A 12297-nucleotide genomic window follows, 5' to 3' on the forward strand; every position below is an offset into this window, starting at 1 on the left:
CATTAAATACGAGCCTCGATCGGCTCTCAGGTTATCTCGTGAATCGGCTCAAAGAGCCGATCCACCCATGATTCGTACGGGGTGCACGAATATATGGTGATCCTGCTTGATCAAGATAAAGCTAATTAGATCTACGACGATTTAGGGTTCTCACCGCATAATCGGATCATCCTACTCCGGAGTTGGGCCTCGCGGCCACGCACGGTGATCGTAAGCCGATCCTAAACAAGGCCTACAAACCAACATGAAGTTGATCCTCGGAACATCCCGTTTAGGACTTGCGAACGCCACCCTACGTGCCGCTGGATCCTCCCCCCTTTGTAAGGCCTAACTATTGCAGATATTAAACTAATCCTTGCAGAGCAAGGAGCAACCGTAACGGATCAGATCTACTAAATAAAGATCAAGCGGGGTGCCGCCCCCACACCTGAGATAGGTGTGAGGGCGGCTAGACATGCAAGGGTTGCACTACGTAAGCATGTTATATGAAGAACTATGCTAACCCTAACACATCTATGATAACTACGTTGCTCGCCATCAAAGACGCTTCAGTGACGAGCAACGCATGAACAACGTGGAGCTTAGTGCTGCCTAGATCGCAAGATGCGATCTAGGCAGCATGTCGCTTACCTGATAGAAACCCTCGAGACGAAGGAGTTGGCGATGCGCCGAGATTGGTTTGTTTTGGGTTGAACGTGAGTTGTTGTTTATTCCATAAACCCTAGATACATATTTATAGTCCGTAGACTTTCTAACATGGGAATAATCCCAACCGTGCACGTGGCAAACTCTAACTAACCGACACGTATCCTACTATGTTACAGATACACGGGCCAACTAGCCCAAACTTTGCATATAAAGGCCGATTCACGTATTCCTTCCATGTATATTCTTCAAGCCCATCTCCAATCGCGGCCCACCTCTGATCCGGTCAAATTCTGGTGATAACAGTTAGACATCTTCCCGGTTGTGCATCCCTCCTCTCTTGTAAATATCTGATTGTATTTTAATAAAATTTACTGCCAGTGCCTCTCATACAGTTTATAGTTTAGAAAGCAAAATTAAATATGTTGATGTACTACTTTGTAACAGAACAATGCTGGGCTGCATAATACTTTATGACAAGATAATATTTTTTTTAACAAACGGTTGTATTCATGGGCAAGATGGAGTAATGGATCTTGGTGAATTATTGTTGGTATATTTCTTGTTTCTCTGATGTATTCATAAAATATTTCAGGGAACTTGGTTTGGAAACATCGAGTATAGTAGACAACGAGTTAGAAGAACTGTTTGAGTTATCTCTTAGAATGTTTGATACAAGATTACCACCTGGAGTAACCGTTCTCTCGCCCTTTGCTGAAGATTCTTCACTGACTAAAGTTGGAGTAGAGGTATGCGACTGCATTATCTGTATTTGTCCAAAGAACAAACATGAAAGACCAATGTCATCTGCTGTTGTTCCTCCATTTATTACTTGAAAACTCTTAGGCATTCAAACGATCTGTGCCTTGGTACAGTTTAACTTTGAGAATTGCGTCCTAAAATGTCCTCTTTCTGTTTGCTTTGCTACATGAAGAACTTCCGAGAGGAGTTATTTTCAGTGCACTATGCTTGCAAGTAAAGCATCTCCTATCAATGGGGAACCAAATACTAATAGAAAATACAGATAATATGGCACGAAAATGTCTAAACTGAATGCACTATGCTTGCAACCGATGAATCTTCTATGAGTAATTTTAGCACTAAATAATGGCAACCAGTAGTTGTAGAAATGTTGGAATGGTTGGTTGAAAATGGTCTTGTTCCTGCAGTAGATTTCAGATGATCAGCTCTTACTCTGTGTATATCAATGGAAAATCTCTGTCTAAGATAGAATCAGCATGTATATATACATCAAGCAGAACGTTAAACATACACCAAAGGAAAAAATAGCCTGTGCAACAACATAGCCTCCCAAAAAAACTTGAGCATCTAGATGGGAAGATGATTTCCTGTCGTTATAACTGATGTTTAAAATTGTGCACATAGTATTTTTTTTTGTATGAGAACTGTATAATGGAGTTGTAATGCTCTCTAGAATAGTGACTATTCATTATTATATGATATCAAAATACAGCTAGTTTTAAATTATCTGAGGGAACTTACAGAAATGCAGCGCAATATTTACAATTAGATGGAAAAGCTGAATGCTGAATCATGTTCATACAAAATTCACAATCATATTATATAGTACAAAGGTGTAAGCCATTGGACATAATAAATGTGCCAATGTACATATTGCTAACCATGCATGCCTCTAGTTTTGTCAAATATGCATGCATACAAACATCTTAACATGAGCCACAACCTTGCAACTTTGAAGGTGGCCAGTATAAAAGGCGGAGAAAGTTGCGATAGATTTGTCGCCTTGACATAAAGAAGGTGAAGGACTAAATATGGGAGAGGTGGAGCGAGGGGGAGCCGATCAGCATAAAACCAATAATAGCAAATTTTGGCCTTGCAGATGAGAATTTAATTAACTGACAATGCATTCAGCGATCGTATTTTTTAAAATGCTCAGCCAGTCATGAATTCAAAAACAAACAGGTTAATGTCTAGAATAGAATTGCATAACCAAGGTAGGTACAAAATCAGAATTCTTCAAGTTAATTTCTTGTTTCCTTAACAACTCGATAGCCAATTAGAGCAGTAGGATATTTCAGCATGTTTTATCAGGGCATGCAGATAGTACATACAAATAAGTTCTACATTTCTCACACATGACGATAATATCCTGCTACTTCTAATTGCACAATGTTTTCACCCTCGAACTAATTCATTATAGAACCGGAAATGATGGTCGTGGTGTTTTTAGTGCAACAAGTATCTTTCACGTCCACCTTCCACCATGGTAAAAAAATTGTGCTTACTCACATGGGCTTTTCATCAAACAGCTAGAGAACATACCAGAGTAAAACTTGAGAAGACAACATTGGTCGGATGATAGAGAATTCTCGACCAAACCCAATGGAGTATCAAGACTGAAAGCTGCAAGAGAGAAACTGCAGAATAGCAATTCAGCAGAACAATTTACATAAACCTGACACCAATTACGCATGACCAACTGTTCTAAACATACTGAAAACCTCAACGGAGGATGAATGCCCACATTAAACAACCAATTTGGGTTATGTGCTGACCGGATATATAAGAAGGGGGTCCAAGAAAAACCAATTTGATACAGGCACCAACAAAATGGCTTGAGATCACAAAAAAAGACGAAGTTGATCTTGATGAATTATTGGATGTGAGTTAAACTTTCCAGCATCTCTTTATCTTCTCTTACATTTATCTTTATCTGATTTCTAGGACCCAGAGCTTGAGAGATTGCTGCTATGAAGGTACTGATCTGAATCTCACACTTGTGAAGCTTGTGTAAGTATCGTATCATGTACTAAGCATTTCAGTTTTCTCTACGCAACAGAGAGAGGTTGAGAAGCGTGAAGTGCTTAAGAGGCAAGGTCATGGTGAATACAGGGAAATAACTGAAGGAGACTTTCTAGCGGAGGTCACTCGCGGTGACAAGGTCATCTGTCATTTCTACCGCTGCAAGTAAGCCATAACTCCTTTTTACGGAATAGCTTAACTCTTGCCCATGATGATTCAGTGAAGGATGTCTAATTTTTTGGTAGGATCATGGATAAGCATTTGAAGGCACTTGCGCCGGTCTATTTGGGGACTAAATTCGTCAAGCTTGATGCCGAGGTCCGTATGCTATCGCTATTAGCTTTAAGTTACTTCTGCTTCTACTGCATTGATGATGCTAATTTGTTGATGATTATTTCAGAATGCTCCCTTCTTTGTGACAAAACTGGCAATTAAAATGTTGCCATGTGTTATATTGTTCAAGTAAGTGCATAAACTGTTCACGGTTTCTACCTATTTCAAATTCCAATGTCATAAGGCATTATACTAATATACTCGTGTTCACGGTACTTTTCTACATCAGGAAGGGTATTGCTGTTGATCGGTTAGTTGGATTTGAAGACCTTGGAGGTAAAGATGATTTTTCTACCAGGGCATTGGAAAATATTCTGAAGAGGAAAGGTAGAGACAGATGTTACTTTTCTGTGTGTGTATGCTAGTCTGTGTGTGTGCACATGTGCATGCCCATGTAATACAGAGTTAGAGACTCGGGTGGGGAAGTATTTCTTTTCTTGATTAATTCTAATGTGGTAGCTTTGCATACTGAACTACCCTTTTGAATATTAGTTTGCAGATTAAGACTATCATATTTGATAAAACTGGGACCCTGACTATCGGCAAACCTTCTGTTGTTCAAACAAAGATCTTCTCGAAGATCCCACTTTTTGAGTTGCGTGATTTAACTGCCAGTGCCGAGGTTTGTGATTTAACTCCCACATTTGTGTTGCAAGGCATTTGATGCAAGATATTCGTTTGCATTACTCTGACATAATGGATTGTTGTTCATGGGATTTTTATCATTATGCACACATACCATAAACTGATTACTTGAATGCCTTATACTTTGGTGCCAATTCATTATTCACCTATTACACATATCATAATTGTTGGAATACTTACATTTTCGTCGGCGAGGATAGCATGTTAGATTAGATTTGTTGGAATACTTACATTTTCGTCGGCGAGGATAGCATATTAGATTAGATCACCTCCTCTATTGTTTTTTATTCGACATTGCAGAATGTAACATGACTGCATTATAAACGGAGAAACATGAGTAAAACGTGATGCTAAGAACATGAGTAAAACATGATGCTGGAACTTACCTTGGTGCCATTACCCTCTTGGAGGCGTGGCGCATGAGAAGGTATTGACTCAGCATGGTGGTAGATTGAAGATGAATCAGCTGGACTGAGATTAAGATGGATGAACTGGACTGAGATGAAGATGACCTTAGCCTGGAGTTTTGTAGACGTTTCGGAAAAGAACTGAGCTATGGTAAGATGGTTCATTCCTTGTAATTTAATGTAATTAATATCGTTCAGGTTTCTCCATTTATACATGCGTCCTTTAATTGACAATAATGAGATTTCGTGATTACTGGGGAGATTACATACCATGCGTCATGGGTGAATCATGGTCATTTAACTTCCTGATTTATTTCCATGCGTGCACGAATAGATTCCATCCATACGTGATTTATTTCCATGCGTGATAACAGGCGCACGATTTCCTGGCGTGATTCCTGTTATTTCCTGTTATTTTCTGGCGAGGCGATGGGCTGCGGTCGGCCCATGTTAACGCCTGGCCCAGGCGGGTGGGCAACGAAGGACGACAACGACCAAAACGACCAAACGTATTGGCAGAATAAGGAACCAATTGAGTCTTTTTAAGTAGTAGAGATGAACCGAAGAAATGACAAAAAAAAGACATACCTGTACTGGGCCGCATTCCACACAGCCCATGAAGCAGCCCCTTCAGGCGGCGCCCTAGGTGGAGGCCGCACAGAGCGGGGAGTAGGAGCCCCAACCCGCGGGTTTCCGCTGCCCACGCTTAGTTGATGCAAGTTATAAAACCATCCAAAAAACAGTTGATACAAGTTGTATCTGTCACACTACAAATTTTTATCTATAGTGCTACGTCTACCTGCAGTTTCTTACAGACTCTTTTTTTACGGACTGACCTGTTTCATCATATCCAAGTAGTACAGTTCCACACCACGTATGTATGGTTATGTGTATACTCTGTCATCATAAAAAAAATTATGCGCTGGCTTGAAACGGGTTGAAAATTGAATTGGTTTTTACCTTTTATAAATTTGTTCAGCATGAGTAAAAGAGGGGCACACAGTATGCATGGTCTAGAAGTTGGTCACGTTATCTAGAAATATGTTCGATCACGTGGTTGGCTGAGATGGAGCGAGGATCCTCACAGCGTCTATAATGGTAGTCAAATCTGGTGCTCAGAATTTTCAGACTTCACTCGATCTGGGCATTTTTGTGGTGCTGAGTTTTTTTCTTTTATCCTTTGACTGGTCTTAGTTGAATGAGCGATTCTAGAATAGAGATAGTCAAACTGTGGGCCCCAAGCTGGCTCTATTTTTCAGGTGTAGGAGGACTGTTCGATATGCGATGGGAGGACTGTGAGTGGTGGAGATACTTAGAGCATCTCTAACAGAGCTCGTAAAAACGCGAACCAAAAAACGCGAGTTCATTGCACCGAACTCGTGTTTACGGGCCAGAAAATGGCAGGCGCAGAACAGAGCCCGTAATGAAAACTGAAAAACAGAATATTCATTACGGGCTCTCTGCGCATGCGGGTTCCGAACTCGTAAAAGGCAGGGTTTTTCGTATGCAACACATACAACAATGTATCATAATTAATGAAATAATCATCCAAATTATTACAAAACATAAATAATTATCTGAACCAAATTATTACAACAGTTTTGGGAAAATTGAACTGTAAAATGTCTCAACCAAATTACAACAACTTCGGCAAAATTGGACAAATGCACAAATGTCTCAACAATGATACATGTGACAAGCAAATGAATGGAATGGTAGGATCAAAGGCGACGGACATGTCGCTGCCAGTGGTGCATCTTCAGATCATAGACGAGCCGGCCATGGGTACTGGCATTCTCAATCAGCCGATGTGCCTCAAGGAAAGCTTCAATGCGATCCGGATTGCGTTGGGGGTCCACTCGGATGCCAACATTGTCATAGAAGCAGGGCAAGCTCAAGTCTCTTTCATCCTCGATGATCATGTTGTGAAGAATCACACAACATGTCATGATGTTGACAAGGGTTTTCTTGTCCCAAAATCTGGCTGGGCCACGAACAATAGCAAACCTTGCTTGCAAAACACCAAAAGCTCTCTCAATGTCCTTGCGAGCTGCTTCTTGAGCCTTGGCAAATTCAGCTTCTATTCTATCTTGGGGATCCTTGACAGACTTAACAAAAGTTGCCCAATCTAGATAGATGCCATCGGCTAGGTAATATCCCATTGAGTACTCATTGTTCATGATCTTGTAGTTGCAAGTGGGTGCTTCCACTACAAGAAAAGTTCTGATAGACAACGTCTCAAAATCGTCCGCTAAGGGGTATTTTTTGTCGCCTATGGGCCTAACCCGACGATATGGGTTCTGTTGTCGAAACTGCGTCAGGCAAAGTCCTACGACGATTTTTTCGGTCCGTCGCGCTTGGGCGCCCTTCCGCCACGGAAAATCGGACCGTTGCGGAAGTGTTTCCGGGAGCCCGTTGACCGCCGACATCATGCAAGCCGACACGTGGCGTACGCCGCTAATCGGCGGCTAACGGCGTTAACCGTTGAAACCCCGTGGTAGATGGTAGGCCCACACGAGGCTCGCCACGTCTTAAGCGGGCCGGCCCATTAAGTATGCGGGCCGGGCCAGCCGACTTAGTTTGACCTGGTCAACTATATAGCTCGGCTGGTCCATTAGTTACGTGGGCCGGGCCTAATCTCTAAGGTTGACCGGTCAAAACATTAATGGGCCGGCCCACTAAGCATGTGGGCCGGCCGAATGCACTCGTTTGACCGGTCAACAGGCAAAAGGGCCGGCCCACAAAACATGTGGGACCCACTTTCCTGTTATCGGGCCGGCCCATTTACAAAGTGGGGTCCACCTTAAAGCAAGTGGACCGGCCCACGAAGTTATTGGGCCGGCCCAATTAGCTTGTGGGTCCCACTTTTCTGCTATCGGGCCGGCCCATTTAGTACGTGTGGTCCACATTTGATCAAATGGGCCGGCCCAACAAGCCAATGGGCCGGGCCAAAAGCAAAGGTGGGTCCAACTTTCCTATTAATGGGCCAGCCCATTCAGTATGTGGGGTCCACATTTGATCAAATGGGCCGGCCCAACAAGCCAGTGGGCCGGGCCAAAAGCAAAGGTGGGTCCAACTTTGCTGTTAATGGGCCAGCCCATTCAGTATGTGGGGTCCACAATATAGCAAGTGGGCCGGCCCAGCTAGATAGTGGGCCGGGCCAAAAACACAGGTGGGTCCCACTTTCCAGTTAAAGGGCCGGCCCATTTAGTATGTGGGGTCGACCATATAGCAAGTGGGCCGGCCCAACAAGTTAGTGGGCCGGGCCAAAAACACAGGTGGGTCCCACTTTCCAGTTAAACGACCGGCCCATTTAGTATGTGGGGTCCACCATATAGCAAGTGGGCCGACGCAACAAGATAGTGGGCCGGGCCAAAAGCACAGGTGGGTCCCACTTTCCAGTTATAAGGCCGACCCATTTAGTATGTGGGGTCCACCATATAGCAAATGGGCCGGCCCAACACGCTACTGGGCCGGGCCAAAAACACATGTGGGTCCCACTTTCCTCTTAAAGGGCCGGCCCATTTAGTATGTAGGGTCCACCATGTAGCAAGTGGGCCGGCCCAACAAGATAGTGGTCCGGGCCAAAACACAGGTTGGGTCCCACTTTCCTCTTAAAGGGCCGGCTCATTTAGTATGTGGGGTCCACCACAAAAGCAATTGGGATGGCCCAACTAGTTAGTGGGCCAGCCCAGTGGAGGGTGGGGTCCACCTTAAAGCAAGTGGGCCGGCCCTATTAGAGTGTGGGGTCCACCGTAAATCAAGTGGGCTGGCCCAATAAGTAAGTGGGCCAGCCCGTTTAGTTGATGTTTATATGCCGGCATAATAGGCGCTTCAGGATTTTGCGGGCCGGCACATATGTGATTTCGGTTAATTAGGCCGTTTAAGGGATGGGAATTCGTGATTTAGATATCGAGAATATTTACGCAAGCATTGATTTGCTTCGGATAGCCTCACTTACCACAAGCACCAAAGAAAAAATCCGCGAAAGAACTATAAAAACTAACTAAATATTACATCAGCTGCAAGGCTTTGAAAAAATATTACGTAACCCAGAGAAATTGAATGGTAATTAAATCTAGCAATACAATGAAGCGATTCGACAATCTTTTAAGTTGTCCATGCAAGCACCTATATCTCGAAACAAAGATATTACAAGTTAAGACAAGCAACAATGGAAAGGCAAAGACACTACAATATTGTTTGCCAAAGAATTTGGAACTAATCATTTCGTCGTTATAACAAGATCATTGTAATGCGCACAATAAGCAAACAAAGAGTGCATGCCGCATACCAACAGCCAATATAACAGAGAATGTTAGAATGAAACAGCAGACTTACTACTGTCGAGTCCCATACAAACCAACATGTTCAGGGAGTACAAAATTGGCATGAACAATATAGTAGCAGGCTATAAATTTTGTAACAACGACTGAGCAAGATGAAGTTATGATGGCTACATCTACGAGAGCGGGGAATGTAAACCAAAAATAGAAGTTACGATGGCAAAAGCTAAAGAGGAGGGAATGTGAACCAACATGTGCCAAGTGCAATTACTTCATTTTGGCCGTGAACTAAATAATACTCCCGAACTTGTAGTGAAGGGGATGCAAATCAAGATGTTTCGGGATATAAACTTGTAATGAGCAACACATAGAGGATAGTTAATGCTGGAGCTTAGGATGGACCGGATACGGAATATAGTGGGATCACTCGTGAACTTGTATAAGAGGGAATGCAAACCAATATGTTCAGCATTCCATATGTGAGCGTCATGCCAAGTCGGAGAAACAAGTCAATAATGCAGCTTTTGAAGAACAAGATGGCACGCAAAATTATTATCTAGTAATATGACAAGTTTATTTGTACTACGAGGCTAGATAGCAGAGTGATAGCATGCCAAACTAAGTCCTTACTTTGTTAGCTTACAATGAAGTAGATACAAAACAATGGCATCACCCGTAGTACAGGGAATGCAAGCCAACATGTTCATGGAGTAAAAAATTTACACAAACAACATAGTAGCGAGCCATAATTTTTGTAACAACGACCGAGCAAGATAAAGTTATGATGGCTAGATCTACAGAGCAGGTGCAATGTAAACCAAATATAGAAGTTACGATGCCAAAAGCTATAGAGCAGGGAATGCGAACCAACATGTGCAATTACTTAAAATTGGCCATGAGCTAAATAATAGCAGGATGTTACTATAATACCTATAATTTTTGTAGTAACAACGACTGAGCAAGATAGAAGTTATGATGGCTACATCTACAGAGCAGGGAATGCAAACCAAAATGTTCAATCGCTTAAAGTTAGCAATGAACTAGAAAATAGCGAGGTGTTAAGGTCATAGCTAGGAATGAACTAAAAGAGCTTCAGACAAACAAGCATTTGAACCCAGAACATGACGCTAAAACAAGGGACTTACATTAGGAGAAGCACTCTGTGGGAGTCACAGCAGATATTCCTGGGGTTGATAGATCCGGTGATGAAGTACGCTACATGTGCTACTTGGGGTTGGAGAGACGGCCATTACACTTCATGGTTACTCATCTCATCTGCAAAAATGTAACGGCGCGTCGTTAGCACAAACAGGTTCCCGCAAGATTAAACAAGAACTTGCAGGCAAGCAATAGAAAAGCGACAGTAGAAGAGTTTAGATCATGCACGGCGCCGGTGAAGCAGATCCGGTTCATGCACAGCGGTGTCGGTGAGCAAGATCCGATGCGGTGGACGACGGATCCGGCGAAGCGGCTCCGGTGGGGTGGACGATACTGATACGTCTCCGACGTATCGATAATTTCTTATGTTCCATGCCACATTATTGATGATATCTACATGTTTTATGCACACTTTATGTCATATTCGTGCATTTTCTAGAACTAACCTATTAACAAGATGCCGCAGTGCCGCTTCCGTTTTCTCGCTGTTTTTGGTTTCGGAAATCCTAGTAACGAAATATTCTCGGAATCGGACGAAATCAACGCCCAGGTTCCTATTTTGCCCGGAAGCATCCGGAACACCCGAGAGCCGCCGGAGGGAAGCCCTGGGGGCCCCACACTACACCCTGGCGCGGCCAGAGGGGGGGCCGCGCCGCCCTATGGTGTGGTGGCCCCAGGCCCCCTCCGAGGCTGCCCTTCCGCCTATTTAAAGCCTCCGCCGCGAAAACCCTATCACGATCGACGAAACCCACAGAAACCTTCCAGAGCCGCCGCCATCGCGAAGCCAAGATCTGGGGGACAGGAGTCTCTGTTCCAGCACGCCGCCGGGACGGGGAAGTGCCCCCGGAAGGCTTCTCCATCGACATCGCTGCCATCTCCACCGCCATCTTCATCACCGCTGCTGCTCCCATGAGGAGGGAGTAGTTCTCCATCGAGGCTCGGGGCCGTACCGGTAGCTATGTGGTTAATCTCTCTCCTATGTACTTCAATACAATGATCTCATGAGCTGCTTTACATGATTGAGATCCATATGATGAGCTTTGTATCGCTACTAGTTGTGTGCTACTCATGTGATGTTATTAAAGTAGTCTATTCCTCCCGCATGGTGTAAAGGTGACTAGTGTGTGCACCATGTGGTTCTTGTCGTAGGCTATGATCATGATCTCTTGTAGATTGTGGAGTTAATTATCATTATGATAGTATTGATGTGATCTATTCCTCCTTCATAGTGTAATGTGGACAAGTGTGTGCACTATGTTAGTTCTTGGTTTATTTTGCAATGATCTATTATGCTCTAAGGTTATTTAAATATGAACATTGAATTGTGGAGCTTGTTAACTCCGACATTGAGGGTTCGTGTAATCCTACGCAATGTGTTCATCATCCAACAAAAGAGTGTATGTAGCACATATGAGAAAGAGTTATTTATCATGCGATCAATGTTGAGAGTGTCCACTAGTGAAAGTGTAATCCCTAGGCCTTGTTCCTAAATATCGCTATCGCTGCTTGTTTACTCGTTTTACTCGCGTTACTACTCGCTGCAATACTACCACCATCAACTACACGCCAAGCAAGTTATTTTCCGGCACCGTTGCTACCGCTCATATATATTCATACCACCTGTATTTCACTATCTCTTCGCCGAACTAGTGCACCTATTAGGTGTGTTGGGGACACAAGAGACTTCTTGCTTTGTGGTTGCAGGGTTGCATGAGAGGGATATATTTGACCTCTTCCTCCCTGAGTTCGATAAACCTTGGGTGATCCACTTAAGGGAAAACTTGCTGCTGTTCTACAAACCTCTCGCTCTTGGAGGCCCAACACTCGTCTACAGGAAAAGGAGGGGGCGTAGACATCAAGCTATTTTCTGGCGCCGTTGCCGGGGAGGAAAGGTAAAAGGTACTCACACTCCGGATCTCGGCTACTAAGCTATTTTCGCCGTTGTAAGTACTCGAAGCTATTTCCTTTAGATCCTGCAATTGCATCTTTTTGTTTCTTGTTTTCACTAGTTTGGCATAATGGAGAAGAATGATCTTCTT

At 43.5% G+C, this 12297-nt stretch overlaps 1 protein-coding gene across 1 annotated transcript; it reads left to right on the forward strand.

Moving 5' to 3' along the window:
• Positions 1–1166: 1166 nt before the first annotated feature.
• Positions 1167–6113, forward strand: LOC124662470 (thioredoxin domain-containing protein PLP3B-like). Its single transcript, XM_047200304.1, has 11 exons — positions 1167–1171; positions 1241–1394; positions 3227–3289; positions 3352–3374; positions 3442–3594; positions 3675–3747; positions 3830–3891; positions 3992–4089; positions 4818–4836; positions 5294–5323; positions 6074–6113. The coding sequence occupies exons 1-11, from the start codon at positions 1167–1169 to the stop codon at positions 6111–6113; spliced, it is 720 nt and encodes a 239-aa protein (XP_047056260.1).
• Positions 6114–12297: the final 6184 nt, after the last annotated feature.

The sequence above is a fragment of the Lolium rigidum genome, chromosome 6 (genome assembly GCF_022539505.1).
Source record: "Lolium rigidum isolate FL_2022 chromosome 6, APGP_CSIRO_Lrig_0.1, whole genome shotgun sequence".
NCBI lineage: Eukaryota > Viridiplantae > Streptophyta > Magnoliopsida > Poales > Poaceae > Lolium > Lolium rigidum.

Excerpts from the sequence above, each read along its gene's own strand:
- LOC124662470 (XM_047200304.1), top strand. Across the intron at positions 3,595-3,674 it reads TGTCATTTCTACCGCTGCAA|GATCATGGATAAGCATTTGA; the intron begins GTAAGCCATAAC and ends ATTTTTTGGTAG. Across the intron at positions 3,892-3,991 it reads CCATGTGTTATATTGTTCAA|GAAGGGTATTGCTGTTGATC; the intron begins GTAAGTGCATAA and ends TTTCTACATCAG.